The sequence below is a fragment of the Dermacentor albipictus genome, chromosome 5 (genome assembly GCF_038994185.2).
Source record: "Dermacentor albipictus isolate Rhodes 1998 colony chromosome 5, USDA_Dalb.pri_finalv2, whole genome shotgun sequence".
Taxonomy (NCBI): Eukaryota; Metazoa; Arthropoda; class Arachnida; order Ixodida; family Ixodidae; genus Dermacentor; species Dermacentor albipictus.
The window spans coordinates 130,340,503-130,360,595 of NC_091825.1; the positions used below are offsets into that span (position 1 = coordinate 130,340,503).

At 47.3% G+C, this 20,093-nt stretch overlaps 2 protein-coding genes across 13 annotated transcripts in view; one reads left to right on the top strand and one right to left on the bottom strand.

Annotated features, from left to right (window-relative positions):
* Positions 1-20,093, bottom strand: part of LOC135906374 (transcription initiation protein SPT3 homolog) — a 585,543-nt gene that overhangs the window by 550,676 nt on the left and 14,774 nt on the right. For 5 of the 11 annotated variants that reach the window (XM_065437737.2, XM_065437735.2, XM_065437733.2 and 2 more), the window contains exon 2: positions 19,695-19,739. The exons of the other annotated variants lie outside the window; for them this stretch is intronic. In XM_065437737.2, coding sequence (XP_065293809.2) covers positions 19,695-19,739 — 45 coding nt within the window. The remainder of the gene's footprint in view (positions 1-19,694; positions 19,740-20,093) is intronic. 11 annotated transcript variants of the gene reach the window in all.
* LOC135906373 (runt-related transcription factor 3-like) overlaps positions 1-20,093 on the top strand; it is a 35,305-nt gene that overhangs the window by 2,465 nt on the left and 12,747 nt on the right. The window lies entirely within an intron of this gene.

The window sequence follows — 20,093 nt, forward strand, 5'->3', positions numbered from 1 at the left end:
CCCGTACGGATCCTTTGTTTCCGATCTCACAACCTTGCTGGTGCTCAGATTGTAATCAAGGGATCCGTTAAAATTTCGAAACGTCATTTTGTTCTGAATATACGGGGTGTTTTTTTTAGCTTCACCGAACTTTAAAAATATTGTCTGTGGCAGAAAGCACAATTAAAATACTTGATCTAAATTACTCGATCAAGCGGCCATTACTTCTACGAGAAATCAAAATACTTAAATGATTAGCATAAGTGTGTTAACTTTCTACTTATTAACATTACGGCCACTATATCAGTCTAAGAATTATAGCCGGTGAGTTTGCAAGACGTATCCACTTGGAGCGAATTCTCAGGACTGCACCAGTTTCGAGATATTAATTTTCAGTGTCCGACGAAATGCATTGATGTTCCACTCACTCTCGTGCCTCAATCAATAAAAGAGCGTTTTCTTTTTAAAAAAAGTAACTGTAACGCCAATGCATTTTATCGGACGCTTTGAAAATGAATATCTCTTAACTGGTACAGTCCGGAGAATTCGTTCCATGTGGAGACGCCTTGCGAAATCACCGGCTACAATTCGTAGATTGAAATTGTGGCCGTAATGTTAATAATTAAAAAGTTGGTTAACGTAATCATGTTAATTATTCAATCAAGTATTTTCATTTCTCGTTTAAGTAACGGCCGCCTGATCAAGTAATTTACATCATGGATTAGAATAGTGCTATCTGCCACAGGCAATCTTTAAGAATTTGGTGCAGCTAAAATGATACACCCTGTACATGGCCAGCTACCTGCTTCAGCCACATTTATAGCAAGGCTTTTTAATATTATAAGTCCAGAATAAACAGAATAGAACGTTTAGCCATGCTCCTTCGCCGCGTGGAAAATCACCTTGTTGTACGGCAAATCTTTCCGTCCATTACAACAGAGCAGGTGCAAAGCAAATAACTGCCATATTACCTTACGAGATGATACGACACTTGGCAGCGCTAAAGCTTTCTAACATAGCAGCAGACGGGAGAAGTTAAAAGCATTTACGACTATTGTTAGAACTCGACGTGATAGTGCCAGTGAAAAGATTTCACTCTAAAGCCCACCCCACAAACACGCGGCGTACGCTGTGGTCAGCCTCCGCGGCTTCCGGTGAAGGGTAAATTTGTTCCCGGAAAAAGAAAGCCGTTCCGCCTTCTGACCACGGCGAGCAAACTTCCGAGAAGGGGCTGTCCACAACAGTCATATTGAGCGGAGTCCACCCAGAAGTTGCAGTGGTCATCAGGAAGAGCCCTCTTCCATACTACTTTCAAGCGACTGCGAACAACACGTCCACTCCGGGTCCTCCCCAAAGTGGACAACGAGCGGGGAAACTGAACATGGGATCCAGTTTCAAGCGCATCAAGGGTGTATGCACGGCGTAGAAATGCGGTGGCGTGCGGTACGGTGCAGGGTCCGCCGAAAATGAGAGGCGCGTGCATGGGAAGGGGTTCGGGAGATCTAATGACCGCACGCAGCAAGCCGGACCGTCCATTACACGGAGCGAGCAGCGTAGACTGGACACTTGACCGCTCCAGCGGGGGTCGTGGGGTCAGCGAGAGGGGACGTGGAGCAGATTTGTCGCTGTTTTCTTATCCCGCTGGGCGTGGATGGGGTGGGCATTTACGCTATACAATCTACCCAAATAGGCGACAAAACGGCACCGTTTAGGAACAGTGAACGCTTTTCCGGGTGCTGCTCATGAGGAATGGGGAAGACCGGTTTGCCGAAAGGTTTGGCGTCTAAAGCGACGGCGTCGTTAGCTAACGGTCGCCTCCGCGCTGGACATCCGTCCTTTTTTTGACGCTTGTACACAAATGGCTCTTCTGCACCGATGGCGGTAGCACGTGGGCTGCGGGGAGCGACGTGTAGCCACATCTATGCGCGAGCCACAATGGTCGCGTGCTTGGGTTCACAGGAACGAACCCCTGTGCACGCGAATTCTGTGCAAGTATATGTGTGCGTGTCCGTGCGTGTGAGAGCGAGAAGGAAGATACAATCCACGAGATGGGGAATGAACGTGTTTTGAGTGGTTCAGCGAACAGGCGATGGCAACGAAGGCTGGTGTCAGCGCATTAGACACAGTCTTTGAGTGGTTCCTTATGCTCAGTTGGCTGTTAAGCGAGCTGATGTCCCCGGGGAATGCGCCTAATTTCGGCAACTGTGAAGTGATTGTACACGACATCAAGTTCTGAAACGGATCGCACGAAAGAGCAGTTATACTCATTATTTCGTTTTTCAGCCATTGGGACACAAACGTTTACGACTTTGGTTTATTCTTGAACACCTGCATGGCATGAATCTGAATAAGATGGTCATGTCTTGGTTTCCATAACTGTTCCATGCACGTCTGCTTGGCCGATGGATGGACTTGCTTAACACTATAACAGGAACTGAATACCGCTCATGCCTACGTACCTATGAGGCGTTGCGCTGCTGAATACTATGATGCGGGTTCGATACCCGGCGGTGGCGACGGCCGCAGTTGGATTGGAGAACAGCGTAAAAAAATACTCCTGTGCGTATATATGAGCGTATGTTAAAGCCACGCGGGTTGTCAAAATAAATCCGGTGCGCTCCTCGGCGACGTCTATCACAGTATTATTATCACGCCTCAGTATCAGTATTATCAAGCCTGTATGCAGCCGTCAGTTCAACACCTTTCTTAGTAATTCTTCAGATGATATTCGTATAGACAGCATATAGGGGAGAACAAACGTATAACACATACTGCAGTTTAGAGTCCAGCGAAATGCTTTCAAACTGCTCGGCCTGCACTTTCTCATTACGCGGTTCTTTTACCGTCCACTAAAATCGTAAATAGACCAAACACGCAGAAGGTGCTGTCTTCACGGCGGCTCACAGATGCAATTACGCACCCTCGCGTGCCTCGGTGGACACCAGCGAGCGAGATGCACTCTATAGACTAACGTGCCGTCAACACGCCCTTCCGTATCCTCCTCCGCACCTGGATTTGGGAGTGGAATTAGAGGGCATTAAACCTGCACAAGAAACAGAGAGCAAAGCATGCAGTAGACGGGAATTTAGTGTAAACACCGCACGATTCACAAACAGTACAGAGAGGACGTCTAGCAAAGTAAAAAATGAAGATAAAGCTATGGAAGAATGGACGAATCCCTGTAGCTTTTCGTCGCATGCGCTTCGAAATCTCCTAAGCCTGGGGTTCTCTCCTTTTTTTTAGGCAAGCGCCACGTCCACGCCCCGTACGTTGCTCTGTGACGATTGGTTAATCCTTTCGAGGCAGTTCCGGGCCGCGGTTCAAAGTACAGATCTGCTCTCGCGGAGCTCACAGGCAAGTGGACATGTCCAGCCGTGTATAGAGAGCTACAGAGCAATCTGGGGAAACGTGTGGGATTAGAGAAGCGCAGACAGGGGGCGCGCTTGTTTGTACAAGCGTATAGGCAACTTAATTTGTTTAGCACCGAACCAGCTATACGGGATGCTCTTGCGCGCAATCACAAAGAGCTTGCCGAGGGATTTGCAATCCGCGCTACAGCCCGGTGCGGTAAAGGACAAGAACGAGTGACGGCGCGTGCGTTTGGAGACACTTTCCCGAGCCTGCCCCGGATGGACATGGCGGCAGATTGTTTTAGTTGGCGAGTTAGTCGAGATAAACAGGAAAGCGAACGTAGCCAGCAGGAAAGCGAAAGTGAGCGTTGCGAGTCCGTCGAATAGTAAGCGATGTGAAATGGAATGCCCCCCCCTCTGTGTCGCATTCTGTACTGCGGTGATTCGCTAAGCTGGTAGAGAGAAGAGGGCAAGGATGGAGAGAGAAAGAGCATGACTGACTCAATGATTGTTGCTGCGAACATCTATAGGAGTCCGATGAAACGCGAGCAGAACGCATGCACTGAATTGCCGTATAGGTGTACATTGTGCGCATTTGAGGCAGCAAATTGATGACGTAGTCATAACCGCCTCCGCCTACTGCAACGCCAATTTCGCCTTTTCTACAGTAAACCATAGGAAATGCTGGTGGCTGATCACACCGCGCTGGTCACTGATGTCAGGAGAAAGAACGGCAGCAACAACAGAGATACGGCAAAACTATAATCGTCTCCATTCTGCATCGGCGGGCACGAACTGACGACGGGTATAATGCGGAGAACACCTATATACCCTGCCCTTGGTTTCCCAGAGAGAAAAATGAAGAAAGCAAAACATTTAGGTGGACTGTGCGTGCGCCGGAATCAGCGGGGGCAAAGATTTCACGTCATTTATATCCTTCTTACTTCCGCACCCGTGGAAAGCGGCCCGGATATCGGACGAGAACTGGGCACCTATTGTTTCCGCCATCCGACGCCGTGGGCATCGCGATCGGCCCTCGATCAGTGCCGTCGCGTGGCAGATATCTATCGGCGTGTAGCCGCCGCACCGCACGCTGGGCCTCGACCCTTCCCGCTGCCGAATTTGTGGGTTGTGCGCCCGTCCTTGGAGGTGGGGGGGGGGGGGGGGGCAGTGCAGTAGAGAAAGCACGCTGCCGCATTTTGCTTCGGCACCGCAGAGGTTCGCCTCCGTCGGCGTGCGCGGGTGTGCTGACCGAAGCGAATGGTCCTTCGCTTTTTGTGTTCGGCATCATGCTTTCGATCGGATTAAGGAAACAAAGCCTTCTCTCGTTGCAGTGTTATAGTCTGCTATGGCGACATTTTGCGATGGGACTGATAGAGCACTGAAGTCCTGTACTCCATGTCACAAAGTACACATAGTAAGCACAGTGCTCTTATGGCGAAACACTGCGCTGCGTGCGAAGCAAATATGTATAAGGACAATAACGTGAAGAAGAGAGAGACTAGACGTATAAAGTGTAACAGAGACAGGTGTAACAGGAAACAGGTAACAGGCGAATTCAGGTGAATTCGTGGGCTGCAGGCATTGTAATGTAACGGACTACGCGGTTTCGCCAAAGTTGGGCACTCAAGCTCAAAAATTACAGCAAGTATTCCTCAATTGTACTACGTTCAGAGATGCCGCGGTTACATCTCCGTATTCTTTTCATTCTTTCCGACCCGAGACCGTGAATCACGCGTATATATGCGTACACAGAAGAGCCGGCATCCGCAAAACAAATTTACCAGTGGCTCGCTCACAATAACCGGTTTACTACTCCGAAGCTACGACGCCTAATGTGTTCAATGTGGCCGCTTTATAGAAGATCTCCCCCCTTTTGTTGATCGTTCCTTCGTCGGTGTGCTCCGAATAGGGCGTCCATCGCTTCGATTGGCGGCGGGCGAGAGCGACGCTGGAGGTGGTAAACGAGCCTCCATTTGTTATCGGGGAGCGCTCTCCTTGAAGGCGAGCGTTCGTCAGGCCCTATACTTGGGGCACGGCGGGCTCCGGTGCGAACCGACCCTTGAGTGAGGAGCTCTCGGTGCGCGGGCATGTACCACGAGTCTTTCCGCCGACCCTAATGGTTTCGGTGGTCACCGGATCGGCAGGGATGACCCCGGGCCGAGATCGGCTTCGCGTTGGTTATCCATTTGTCTATCAACGCGCTTTTCTCTGCTATTTATCGCGTCCTCGCCTGTATACCTGCTGGTGGTCAATTTCGTGTATTTCTTTTGTATTTTTGCACTCCCACCTCGAACGTATCCACGTGTTATTTTGTTATTTGTTTCTTCCCCTCCCTATTTACTTATTTATTTGTTTTCATTTATTCACTGTCATTCGGTCTTCTACTTCTTGCTCCTTGCAAGGGATGCACATAAGAAGGATCGAGGTTGTCAGAACCAGTCGCTTGTTTGTATCACCGTTCAAGAAAAATGCACGTGTAATGCTCTATCAGGCGGTAACCTAATACGTCAGAGTCGAGAGCACCGTGTCCGTCCCACTGTGCACGTTGAAAATGTTGGTGAGTTTACGTCTCCTCACGTGAACTGCATAGGCTTCGAGGGCTTATAAGCACTACGCTTTCGTGTGGGCTAATGACAAGGGGAGCGACTGGCGGCTCATTCAACTCGAGTAACGGCGTTCTTTCATATTTACCCTCATTTTCGAGGTTCCTGTTTCATGGCTCCACGTTACTGGAGTACGCACACACCGATTGGGCACAAGCTGGCTAAAACTATACCCATCGAGGAGTACGAGAGCTCCAGCTCAAAAATTAGGGTATAGATATGGAAAAAGTCATTACTTGCGTAAGAGCATATAGCTGCCTAGTGCATCATAACTTTTGGAGAGTAGCGCTAATATCAGAACAATGCTCTCCGCGGAGATTTACGCGTTTGAGTACAACTAATTTTTGATGTGTTTGAATATGCTGTTCTCACAGAACAGCGGCATGGTGAATAACGAAGCCATAAATATTGCGCAGAGTTTTTCTTCACTTTTCAAGCTGTCGTCTGACGTGAAATTGCTTCCTGTGCGGCAACCCATGGTAGTATATGCAAACTATAGCGCTAAACAGCACGAAGCATCGACAGACTGTCTCAGAGGTGTCATGGCCACCGTTCTAGTCACTGGAGCGTCCTATATACATCGAAGCTGCCGGCACTCGCCTCTGGCAAGGCTATAGGGTTCACTAACTGGGAAAAGCGTATAGCGAATAGTGTATAGTGAACAGCTCCAGCGTGTACAAGAGTTGGTACACTCTGGTTGAGAGAGCGGCGGCCTTTAAACTTTTGCTACAGACTGCACGACAGATAAACATCTGGAAAGCATTGCAGACTGTACATAGACATATACACTTGGTGTGCAGTGAGCCAGCTGGAGTGTAGAAATTGTACATCAAGCATTGAGCATGTAACAGTATCGATCGTGCATTAAATGTGGACATAGTCAGCCTGTCCAAGGCTCTAAGTATTTAGGGACCAGTAAGGCAAACATAAGTAGATGTGGGCACTGCAGTCTAGTGATAGATGTGCGATAGATTGGTGGCACGAAATTTACGAAAACATCAAATGAAGCGAACATTCTATTTCTTTAAATACCGCAATTTAGCGGGTAAAAGTGTTTCAGAACTCAGATACACAGTACAAGAGTGAAAAGGACAAATATGTCGACACGTACCACAGTTTTTAGGAGGATGTATAATAATACTAATCATCATCATCGATAAGTCTATCACCGACAACACTTACTGGCAACACTGTGCTCAAAACCATTACTGAGCTTGCGTTATAGTGGCGACTACATACACCAATACACAGCTTTATTCTGGGATGCAGTCCAGCGAGCCTGAACAAACATTTTCGCGCACGCGGTGCAGAAGCCGCCGTTTCACGTTGTGACCGAGTAAATCAGGAAAGTCGCCTCTGGAACGCGAAAGAGCCCTGTATACACGTAAAGGAGCGGGGGAATAGACACGGATGAATGATACCTGAAGAAAGGGGGTTAGGGGGGTGGTATACTGGCGTAAAGAACGGGCGTCCCGAATTGAGAGATCACCGCGAAAATAAAGCGTCGCTCGGTATGGCAGGCGTGCCAAGAGTGGCGCGACCGAGCGGTGGTGCAAGAAAAGGCGAGCGTGTATGGGTAGGTCCGCGGATGTATTCAAGCCTCGAGACGCGGCACCCCGCAGACCAGAGTGGTTTCGGGGACGGCGAATACACCAACGAATAATAGGAAAGGAGGCGTCGCTACAATGACCGCAGCAGTCTCGCTGCAGCAGGAAAGGTAAAACGAGGGCGCAGTTACAGGTCGGGAGTTAAAAAAGAGAGAGAGAGAGAAATAGAGAGAGAGCAATGAAAGAAGGAGAATAAGGTGCTGGTATGGCGAGACGAGGTGGCTGCCGGGTGAAAAAGGACGCGTCTGTTCCCCGCACCACATATATAGCGTGTGCGCCTTGGGGGAAAAGGCCACTCCCCGCAACTTTTTCACAGCGCGAGGCGCTGCGGATCCTTCTCAACGGTCCAAACTCGGGCGAGAAGAAGTTTGGGCGCATATTCTGGCACTCGGCCGTTCTTCGGCGAGCGTTGAAGAAAAAAAAAAGGGAATTCGGTAGAAAGTACAGGACTTTGCCAATCTCGAGGGGCACCATAACTATAACTCGGCGTTCGTGCTCAAGATTTTTATCGCTTTCACACTCTCCGACATGCTTACCAATCGAAGCTAAATGGAGTAAAACCGCATGGTATTGGAAAAATGAAAGAAACGGACAAGCACCTTTTCCGTTCCTTCCGTCTGTCCTGCCCCACGCGCTGTTAATCTGTCCAGTTATAACGCGTACCAACCAGCCCAAATGAGTGCTTTCTCTTTCCCCAATTTTCCGCGTTGGGTCAACGCAACAGCGCGGTTGCGCCAATTTCTAGCAGAAAGAGAGACGAAAGAATAGCCAACTCTAAAGTGTCCTTCCTTGCCATATTGTGATCATTTAACGCACAGAAGCAAAAAAAAAAAAGAGAACAGCAACAAATGGGGCAGAGGTGTTACACAACCTTTGCGGCGCACTTCTCACGAGCTGCAGGCCCTATTCGCGCACGGTATACGTGTAGTGGAGAACGTGCCACTGGGAGTCCACGACAAACCGGAGAGGCGAACAGGGAATTGAGACGGCAGGCGTCTTGACTGCGGGCTATAGACCGGCAGGGCTCGTATATACTATACTTGTTCCTAAGCCGGAAGGAGAATTGTCATCCACGCGGGGAACCGGACGTCCGTCCGCAGGAGCGCGCGCGCCCCCAAAACGTATATATACGGACCGTGTCTGGAAAGAGCGCAGGCACGGCGGATTTTCTCGTAATAACCACGCAGCGCGCCGGCACCTCCCGAAGCTTATAGATCAAGGAATTAGGCGAAGCAGCGCTGACAATGTGGTGGGAAACGAAAGGAGCGCCCGGGGGGGGGGGGGGGGGATTAGAGAAGTCGCGCTCCTTTTAGCCCCGACGTCCATCGCTTCTATTCTAAAGTTTGATGGATGCGAAAGTGGTCTTTCTTCAGCTTCCTTCTCCGTTTCTTCTTATCTTACACCGCCGCGACAAAGGAAGTCGCTTCTTTTCGAAAAGGCGCACACTTGCGGAAAATTCGCTCGTTTCGCAAGTTGGACCGGTCAAAACGGTGGCCGAGCCGCGGTTCACGCGTCTGTATGCGCCACAACGCGCAAACGCCACTAATGTTGGAAGCCCATTGCGGGTGTTCATATTCACTCAGATTCACTTAGATTTAGGTGCACGTTAAGGAACCCACAGGTAGTCCAAATTTCTGGAGTCCCCCCACTACGGCGTTCCTCATTAACAGATCGTGGTTTTGGCACCTAAACCTTTTTTCTTTTTCATTTTTGCGAGCGAGAACAAAAATGCGACGCAATTATTGTCCGTTTTCGAACGGATACATGCGCTGCTCAAAAGCGGCCGTTCCCGGAAGACTGTGCCTCACTCTTTCGCTCTCGAAACGGTGCCTGTGCAGATATGCCACCGCGATATGCCGACCGCAGAAGGCTGTCCTTGCCGCATGAAAGAAGTGTCAGCCGCTATACGAAAAAAGCGGCCGGAGCTTTCTTCCATACGTATTTTTTTTCTTTCTCTCCTTATCTGGCCTGGCCTTGGATACGGATCAGTCGGCCAGCGTTCGATAAGGTCTACCGAGACGAGCAGAATGCGAAAGCGGAGAAGACAATTGGGCATAAACACGTCGTACTCGCCAAGGTTAGGAACGCGACGGTGCGGCGCAGACAACAGATTTGCCTGCCTTGTATGTACACTTCTATCGCGGATAACGAAGCCCGTAATCAAGACGCGTGACATGAAATCACGGAAGGGGAGGTGTATCTATAGTCACACTTGCAGGTGCGCCGATGAAGCAAGTACAAACGAACGTTTGCGAAGTCAAGTCAGGCTAGCATCGCTGCCTCCCGGAAACCGTGGCACAGCGAGTACAAGACCAAAGGTGATCAAGACAAGCAAGCGTTTGTGTAGTAGTGGTTAAAATACTATGAAAGCACGACGTTCTTTTATGTCTTTTATACCACCGGGGACCTTTAAACTTGACTCAACTGCATGTTACACGGGTGTTCTTTTCATTTCGTCCTCATCGAAATGAGGCTCCCGCAACCGGAATTCGATCCCGCACCCTCGGGCTTAGCAGCGCTACGTCAAATTCACTACGCCATCACGGTGGGTATATGTGTGATGGGGATATTAGAGAAAACAAAGGAACACGAAAATTATTCATTTCGATAAACTACAAAGAAACTACCATCCAGTGGTTTTACGCCTAAAAATGTACATCAGTAATTGCTCAAACAATACGTTAAAGCGCTCCGCCGAATGCAGTCTTGAATAACTACAGCGACAAAATACGCCAGGCACTATACCAATTGACAGCGAATATGCCTTCGCATAAGTGCAATCGCGTATCACCCGGTGCCACCAGCCCCATGTACGTCTTTCGCTTTCATGATTGCGTCGCGACCCTCGGAAATACACACCTCCGTCGTATTGTCTCTAACACCGTTCCAGGGACAGCCGAATGCGGTGTGATAGTCCTCGGTGTTAGAGAACAGGTAATTCGACTCTTGCCCCGTCAGGCGCTGCCTCCAGATACGGCCGGGGCAGTAGTAGTGGAAAAGGAGAAGCAGGAAGAACAGCTGACAGCGCGACGCCCTCGTTAAGGCATCTACCTGGAATTCGTCGAACCAATGCTTGCTCCGCGCTGCCTCCAGGGTGACATTGAAGCTAAGCTCGGTGTACCTGAACACGAGTTTCGGGAAGAAACGTCCCGAAGCGTTCCGACACTTGTTGACAACGCCGAAGAGGCGCCACGACTCGACGTTAAAACTCAATCTGAACACGCTGTTCCAGAGTACGTCGGCCAGGGACATTCCGATTGTGGCGTATGCGACAACGGGGTCGTAGTCGTCTGATATGTTCATGGCGGCGTACAGGCCCAGGGACACGAATATGGTGTCGCCATGCACTCTGAGGCGCTTGGTTTCTACGGCTTGTTTAAGCGCCCGTCGCGGAACGTTCTTCGGCAGAGGCATCCTCTGCGCCGTCCATCCGGACGCTTGCAGCGCCATGTAGTTCCACGCGTAGCGGTCGCCCAGCTTCGGTAGCGGCGCTTTCATCCGGAAAATGTCGACCGGCAGGGACAGGCGAAACCGTTTGACGTACTGCTTCAGAAATTCGGCGTCCTTGGGCGCGCCAAAGCGGGGCGCCGTGTCCGCCACGATGCCAGCTATCTTCTCGAATACGAGTCGGAACTGCTCGGCACGCTTTTCTCCGGACTTGATCGTGCTGAGCCTGTGGGCGGCCAAGAGCGGGACCAGGGTCTTTCCTTCGTCGGTGCATCGACTAAGGTGCCTCTCGTGGATGCTTGTCTTCAGCCTGGAGTTCAGCATGCTCAGTATCAAATTGGAAGTGGCGTCGACCAAGAGGAAAGCCATGGTCGTGGGCTGCCGCGCGGTGTCCAGGAGTACGCCAAGCCGGTGCTTGATCTCGTCTGTCGAGGTGTGGAACACGTCTTCACCGAGCGGTGTTCCGGCGATGCTCCCTAGAAGTGCTCGCCATTCGGCTTCTGGCACACTCGGGACCATGAGTGTTAGGGCGCCCATGTCGCTCGCTGAAAGAGCTTCCTCGTCCTTCACGATCGTCAGGTCCCCGACCAGTGTCTCGATGTCGTGTCTTGTCACGTTGGTCGATAGCGCCTGGTTCACGGCCTCGAGTGCTTCCCGCTGAACGCGAGCATACAGTGGTGCCATGGAGCCGTTAACCTGCAGTAGGGTGGGTCGCGTGATCACTACAACCGCGCCAGTGTCTGCGCTTGGGAAGTCTTTGTACGTCTTCACGTGCTTTTTCCAGATGTCTCGCAGATCGGAAGTCAGGAACAGCACGGAGGTTTCGAGACTGTACCTGAGCGCCATCTCCACGACGAAACGGAGCATGCCCCTCTGCGTCTTGAAGGCTTCAGTGCCCATGAAATGGGTGATGCTTGTCACAGTTTCGGGAGCCAGTTCTTCGGCCCTCGACATGGCTTGCAAGCAGACCTGGTAGTGCTTATTAATGACCTTACCCGCCTCGCTTCCATCCGGCTTGTAGCGGGCCGATTCTTCGCTCAAACGCATGTCGCGGAGCGATCCTGGCATTTCCTTGCGCCCGTAGGTGGCGCAGACGTGAGCGAATATGTCGCGGCATGGTTTGATGGTGTCGTTGACGAGAAGAGACAGGAGCCGCAGTTCACCGAGGCAGCAGGCCGAAGTGCGGGGCGGAATCAATATGGCCGCCGGTGCGGTGAGAGCTACGACGAATGAGACAATGAGTGCCACCAAAAGAGCGAGCGGCAAGAACGGGAACGCCAGCCACAGCCTTACGGACTTTGGTGGACGCGGCGGCTCTGGCGATGCCGGGCAGCTCGCTTGGGCAGCTGGCGTGGCTACGCTCATGGCGTCGAAGTCGCTGTTCTCGCGACGAATCAATGGCGACTGTCGCGCGACGCACCTGCGTGGCCTCGTCGTCGCGCGTTGGTGCCATACTGATGATGCCTGCCACGTGACTTGCGGCCGCACTCGTGTCAGGGCAACGAAAGAAAACGACAAAGTTCTCTAAAATAACCTGTTGCAAGATTACTTTGCACACGTAAAAACAAATAACATTATAGCTACCGAGGTTTAAGTGAACAACGAAAAGACGGGCGTATAGGCATTTTCAGCACACAATTCTTGGCCAATCTCCCAGTGTGGGCATGAGCCATAATATGAGGCTATCATCACCACCACCACCACCACCATCATCATCATCGTCGTCGTCGTCGTCATCATTTATGGAGGGCTCAAAACGCAGTCAGCCTAAATAATGGTGCTTCTACTGTCATCCAGAAGCAAGTAGGCGAATTTTTTGACCATAGGCGAATCTTTTGACCGAATTTCATTTGCAATCCTCAAATAAGTCCTAAAATTCGGCCTAACGAGACCGCTTCTGTGTACCATGCGGAACAGGAATCAGATTGGAGCCCATATTGTGGCTCGCAAGAAACACAGATGGAGCTTCACTCCCGTGCTCTTGAACGCCGCGCATCTCCCGTAGCACAAGGATCCACAATGTTACATACAATGAATTAAAGAAAGGGCCAGAAAGAAGATATTTCTAAAGAAGATTTTTTGAAGGATAGCATCCTAGACAGGGCGCTTTCCGCTGCTGGACTTAGCGCAACATAAGTACGCTAAACATATTACAGTAGAGTTGCCGTTCCCATTATTCCGCTGCTATTGACATATATTACCTCTGTACCCAAAACTCCCCTGATATCACTGAATTGCGAGAAACCTGGTTATCGGCAGAAAAGACATTCCATCTAAAAAATTACTGTACATTTCATTTAGACCATTCCTCTCATCATGGCGGTTTAGCTATCTTTATCTCTTCAAAAATTGTTAACCGGGCTAAAATGGCTTACCAGCTTATGACTTTGGAAAGCGAAATTCTAGCTATAGACATTTCTATTCCAGGCCTCATCCCTGTGACATTAGTTAACGTTTATTTCCCGGCAGACATTCAGAATACTACAGCGTTCTATACACAGTAATTACGCCCTGTAGAAAAGAAATACTTTTTGCCGGAGACTTTATCTCCCATCATACTTCGTTGGGGTTCAAAACCAATTCGAGTGGCAAACGTTTGCGGGATTGGGCTGCTAACAACAATTTATCACGCATTAACGCGAGAACACCCATATTTATTTGTATTCAGTCGCTTGCCACGACAGAACTCACTTTCTCTGGCTCAAATTTGTCTATCTCCTCGTGGTCTGCTTTAAACTCGGGCACGAGCAGTGACCACCGATCTTATACTTCTTGAGCTTGTATGCTCGTTGACTCAAATCACTATGCATTCAAATACTTTTCTGAACTTCAGCACATTTAAAAAGGTCATACAGATGGTTTTTGTCTAATCAGCAATGGGATAATGAAGAAGAAAAGGCTAGATTTATTTTTTGTTTTAGAAGATCGCGTAAAGAAAGTCTCAATTCACTGTGCACTCCAGCTAAAAGTGGTGAAACACCGAGTGCTCACGTGATCACAGGATAAGAAAAGCGGCGTTGCAAAAGCTACTTGTAACCAGTGTCCTAGCAATAGGAGATACTATCGTGGCAGCAACATTTAGAAGAACAGTTGCAAATGCGAAAGAGAACTTTGATTGTAAGCACTTCGACTTTCTTTCAAAGGCCACCAAGAGAAAAGCACTCGATCTTTCGATTTCTGAGAAATGAAAAGGTCCTTCCGGCACACATAAACGTCGACTCTGTGGTTCCAACACCCTGCGTATTGGCCAAATTACTGAAAGATATTCCTAAAGGTCTAGAATGTCGCTTTAAGTGGATTCTGCCCTATCACGCTACGCCGCCTACTCATGGTGAAGACTTCACAGACGTTAGAGTTTCGGAGCTGAAAAACGTACTCAGCCAGCTGCCTAATTCAGCGCCAGGCCCAGATGGCATTACTACGGCAATAATAAAAAATTAAGATATCGCCGCTCACCTTACTTACCATGGTAAACCATTCTATTAAAAATTCGTGCATTCCTCCGGAATGGAGACTTGCAAAAATAATCCCATTGTTAAAAATGCAAGGTGCCCGGTTATGTCTTAGGTGATATTAGGCCGATATCTCTTACATCTAACCTAGTAAAACTCATCGAAATAATCTTACACGACCGCATAGGTAATTGGCTGATGGAGAACAAGATTTTAAGCCCATGCCTAATAAGCTTGAGGCGTGGATGCTCGATTTTGTGAGCCCATGCCGACCTAGAAAATCGTATACAACTAGCTCGATGTCATAAAACATATGCAGCTTTAGTCACTTTGGACATCCTTAAGGCGTATGCCATGGAGTGTAGAACATGTAAGCCTAATAAACGCGCTTCAGAAAGCATGTCTGCCAGATTATTTTGTCGCGTGGGTTTGTGAATTTTTACACGGCAGGGAATTTTACCGCTCTCAACGCTGATTGTGTTCATTAACGCATAAATAGTCAAGAGGTCTACCACGAGTATCAATCCTCTCGCCATTGCTATTTAATGTTTTACTGAGTACTGTAACTTTCAACAGCATGTGCATATGTACGTATACGCCGATGACATAGCATTTTTTGCTGCATCGGTAGATTTGCATGCTTTGTACCGAACTCTACAGTCCTATACATGGGCCCCCGGCAATAGTGGCTTGATGGCAATAACCTCTCCCTTAATATCAGAAAAAGTGCCTTCCCAATTTCTCCTCAAAGCGTTCCCGTGCAAATTTCGGTTCTTTATCGACAGGACAATATCCCACAGGTGAATTACCTTAAATGTATAGGTATAATGTACATCGCAAAGCCTAATTGGAGTCCGCATATAGAGCACATTACCTCAAAGGGAGCATGCGCAATAAGAATGCTGTGTAGACTCAGCAGCAATCGGTCGGGGTTGCGTCGGCATACCCTCATTATGATATACTGCCTGTATGTTCTCCCGATAATAGAGTTTGGCTGCGTTTTGTTTTCTGGTGGACCTGCATACAAAATTCGGCCTCCGATTCTATTGGAATGAGAGGCATTACGTTTGTGTCTTGAGCTTTTTAAATTTGTCGCTAATGATTTATCAAGAAGCACACCTGCCTTCTCTTCTCATGCGACTTCATATCCGAACAGCACAAACTTTTCTAAATGTATATGCATCACCACAAAGAAGGTCAGAATATATCTTCATTTCACCAACTATGGCAAGAGGACTCGGGCTTTCTACGTGCCCACAAATTCTAATAATTTGAATGATAGTATGATCACAGTATCATTTAAACAAATAAAGCCATTTCTAAGGTCGTGGGTGATACGTAATACCCATATTTGTTAAACTTTTCTCCGAGATTTTTGTAAGCATGAATGCAATGACGGAGCACAACCGACAGACTGCTTTGTACCATGTTTGTGCATTCGGTTTGTGTGAACCTAATTCCGTAGTTGTGTTTGATGTCAATGTATTTCTGTTTAATCTAGCTTAGAGACATAGTATGTGAATGCCTTTTCAATGTTACAGTACCTTTCTTTAAGTTTTTTTTTCCGTTGTACACCTGTTGGTACTGCCTGCCGTCCTGCTCAGCCTCGCACACAACCCCTGGTGCTTATGTGGGCTGGATATGTAACTGTGAAGAGAATGAATGTAAAAATAATAATAATAATATTATTATTATTATTATTATTATTATTATTATTATTATTATTATTATTATTATTATTATTATTATTATTATTATTATTATTATTATTATTATTAATGAATCAGGCTCATTTTTACAGCGAAGCTGTATATGGCTAGCCGCATATAGTCCGTCTCCTGTACGCCGAAAACTCCTCCGGCGCAACCCCGTGCGCATGCGCAAAAAGAGAGAGAAATAGAGATGCGCGATTGGCTGCATCAGTAGTGACATCGTTGCTCCCCGTAGCAGCCGAGCTTTCGCGCAGCAGTCTCTCTCCGGCTCCGAAATGGGTAGGCCACACGTCATACGTATACTCGTGAGGAACAGGCAGCTTTCGATCAGTAACGCCGCGACCGGAACCGGGAATGAGCTCGTCTACACCGTGCCGATGCTGCAGCCTGGGCGCAAGAACAGGCTCGTGCAGCCGAGCGCAAGCAGCAACTTCGTACCAAGCATCTGGTAGTTTACCAAGCCGTCGTTTAATGAACCGTCAGGATTAACCCGGTGATAAACACCGGGCCGCACGTTTCAGCTTCGCTGGTTAACCATCTGCACGGACTGCTTGGGCGGTGATTTTTTTATAAGAGAACGCTGTTTTATGCATTGAAGGTGAAAAGTAGAATGCCAACACGTTCCGTTGGACACATTGAAAATTAATATCTAGAAACTGGGGCAGTCCTGAAAATTCGTTTCAAGTGGATGAGCCTTGCCAATTCACTAGCTGCAATTCCTAAAATTAAAATATTGCAATATAATGATTAATTAAAATCGTAATTAGCATAATTGTGTTAATTAGTTAACTAACAGTGGTATCGCTCACTTTTCCCTCAAGTTGTTTTCGTACAAAATCTATTGGACCCATTAACTGTTCACCTAATCAAGGTGGTCTTACTAAATTCCTATGTTCGTCACTAAAATTCGATATTTTTCTGAACAATGCTAAACATTTTTCGCTACAAATGTCTGAATAGTATTTTGGAAGAATACCTTGCAAAGCTGGATACAAAGACTGCTATAGCTAGCGATACTACCGTCTGTGAAGAAAAGGCAGGTGTGAGCATTGTATCACCAAATTGAGATTGGTCTTTTTCCATTCGGCTACCTGACTGACTTCACACCTGTCTTTCAGGATTATTGGCAATTTCAATTTTCAATTTCGATCCTTTATTTTCAGACATAGAACACACAGAAATACCAGAACTCGTTGGACCCATAGCCACAGGCTAGTGTCGGGTCCAATGAAAAATGAATAACAATTGCAAGTACAAAGCAATTAAAATACATCACGTGCATACACATATTTGTCGCATACCATTAAGTTGCACGAGCGTACACAATGAAATGCGAAACATTGAAAAGCATCTTATACTATTAAACATTTCTAAGTAAATACAATACAATAGTTAGGAGGATTGCAGGCAAGTTTCTGCATTATTATGAACACACAATATTAATCTAGACAAAATCGAAACACTGCAGGTGTCAGCGAGCTACTAAAGAAAAGAAAGGGCATCATGATTGTTACCATTGAAAAGCATTATTGAGGCTAAGCAAGTATTTCTTAAATACCGATGAAAAATTATTTGCTTGTTTTATTTCTGCTGGTAGTTTATTCCAAATTTTTTACCCTGAAAACTGTAGCAAACGTTGTCCGTAAATATTTTTAGTTGGAGGAAGATTAAAATTACCGCACGCTTGATTTCTGGTCGCACGATAAGCACGATAAGATGTGTAAAATATAGAAACATATATCCTATATATAAGCTAGGACAAACAATTGTCCTAGCTTTACGTCAATTACCATCATCTCTGTCATCTGCCGTAATCTTTACTGATTGTCTGTCTGTCTGTTCTTCAGTTAACCACATCCAAATTGTCAGATTCATTAGAAACTGTCCATTCTCTTTTCCCAAGACACTTACGTCTCGTTCGTCTAGTGTCGATGCCAGGCCAGAAAAGTATAGCCTTAAACGAATCTGCAGATGCACTCGTGGTAGCATCCTACGAGGGTCCTATAATCTCCATTTTACCTACGTCAGCTTTCATCACTGCGGCTAGATTCAGAAAATACACTACTGCAAATAACTGCGCGCTATCATCGTTGTCAACATTTGATTTCCAGCATCTCAGTTTTTCTTTGAACAACAAATGGTGCTCTACTAGAAAAAAATGACGTAACGATTGCGAAATGACGGCGCCGCGTCTCCCCACTGAACTTCTACCTCCACAGGCCTGGTCTGGCTATATCACTTTTGTGTCCTTCATGAAATGAGAGTGAATCTCTGCAACACTTCTTTTTGGCATGCCACCGTTTCAATACTGTACGGGAAATGTTTTTAGAAGAACCCTTCCAAAAGCTTGGTTTGAATTTGGCTCTTCCTGTAATTCTTTCGTAGGAGGCTACCGTAATGGGTTACAGCCCCAGAAGCGTTTGTGGAGCCCTCTGCATCTTTCTGTGTGAGACAAAAAGAATTGCATGCTAGAATTCTTATTAATACTTATTATGCTCACATAATTGATTTTTATGCAATACTTACATATTTTATTATTATTATCTGTAACAGTAGGCACGTTAAATAAAAAAAATTATAGGGTTTTGCTTGCCAAAACCACTTTCTGATTATGAGGCACGGTGTAGTGGAGGACTCCGGAAATTTCGGCCCCCTGGGGTTCTTTAACGTGCACCTAAATCTAAGTACACGGGTGTTTTCGCATTTCGCCCCCATCGAAATGCGGCCGCCGTGGCCGGGATGTTTACTTACATCAAAGACAGACTACGCTTGTAATACGAACTCTGCGCTGTAAGTCGCGCTCCTAACCACTGCGTTTCGCTTGGCCAATGACGTCAATCCTGCGCATTTGTTGTAGCAATTGTCTATGGATATGTTAGTCATACAAGGACTTAGATAGTTTGATAATCTTATCTCGATTAATTTACTCTCTCTATGCCCGATTTTATCTATACTTACCTAGTCTATATGTTAGCACGATTAAGAGTTCGCGCTCTGAACGTTGGCCTGTAAAGTGTGTTCACACAAACAGCGTTACGCTGAAACTCGGTTACATGTAACATCAATGCCTGACGCAATAAAAAAAAAATGTGCGAGAGTTTTCTGCAGCGAAACGTCTTGCGGGCGAGTGTACCAATTTGGTCAGTATGGAAACGTTCTGAAGACAGCAACATAGACTTTTTAAATCATTTCCAATATCAGTCACCGAGGTACATGCACTCCCAATATTTGCTACGCGGTCACTAAAAAAAGTTGACTTGGCAAAGAGGCAGCAGCAGGGGAGCGCTGAAGCGGGAAGAGCAACGACCACCCGTTGCGTGTAACTCTAAAAAAACAAAAAAATCGTTTGAAATTGAAGAAATTAAATAAAAAAAAAACGAAAGTTCATGCGACCTACCCCTGCCCCACTGCGAAAAAGAGAGCAACATATACCACAATACAGTTCCCCGAAACTCTGAAAAGAAGCCACTTCTTTTTTAAGAGCACCGTTTAACAGCACGTTTTGTACAAAGCCATTCCAGCTAAAGGCGAGAGTACATACTCGGTTCCAGCAGTTGCACCCAAGGAAAGCGTTGGTGCACATGTGCTGCATAAAAAAAAAAAGAACTTCACGACGTGCAAATCACACTGATAGTATAGACAAAGAAGTGCACGTACAAAAAAGGAAGACGTGTCAGCGGCACAACCGTGAACGACAGTGAATAAGGAATAAGTGACAACGCGCAATAAAAACGTAAGCCCACCCTGACGCACCGATCTAAGCAGAGGCGAAGAAGCGAAGAAAGAGCGACAAACCATGGGTCTTATAAGACACGGTGTAGTGAAACAGCTTAGAAGCAAGGCCTTCCCGGCTGCCGGTAAAAGTGTTCGAGGGGCGAAAACATCAAATAAAGGGCGTGCTCCTTTAGCCATGCCCACGAGTGCTGATGTTCATCTTCCT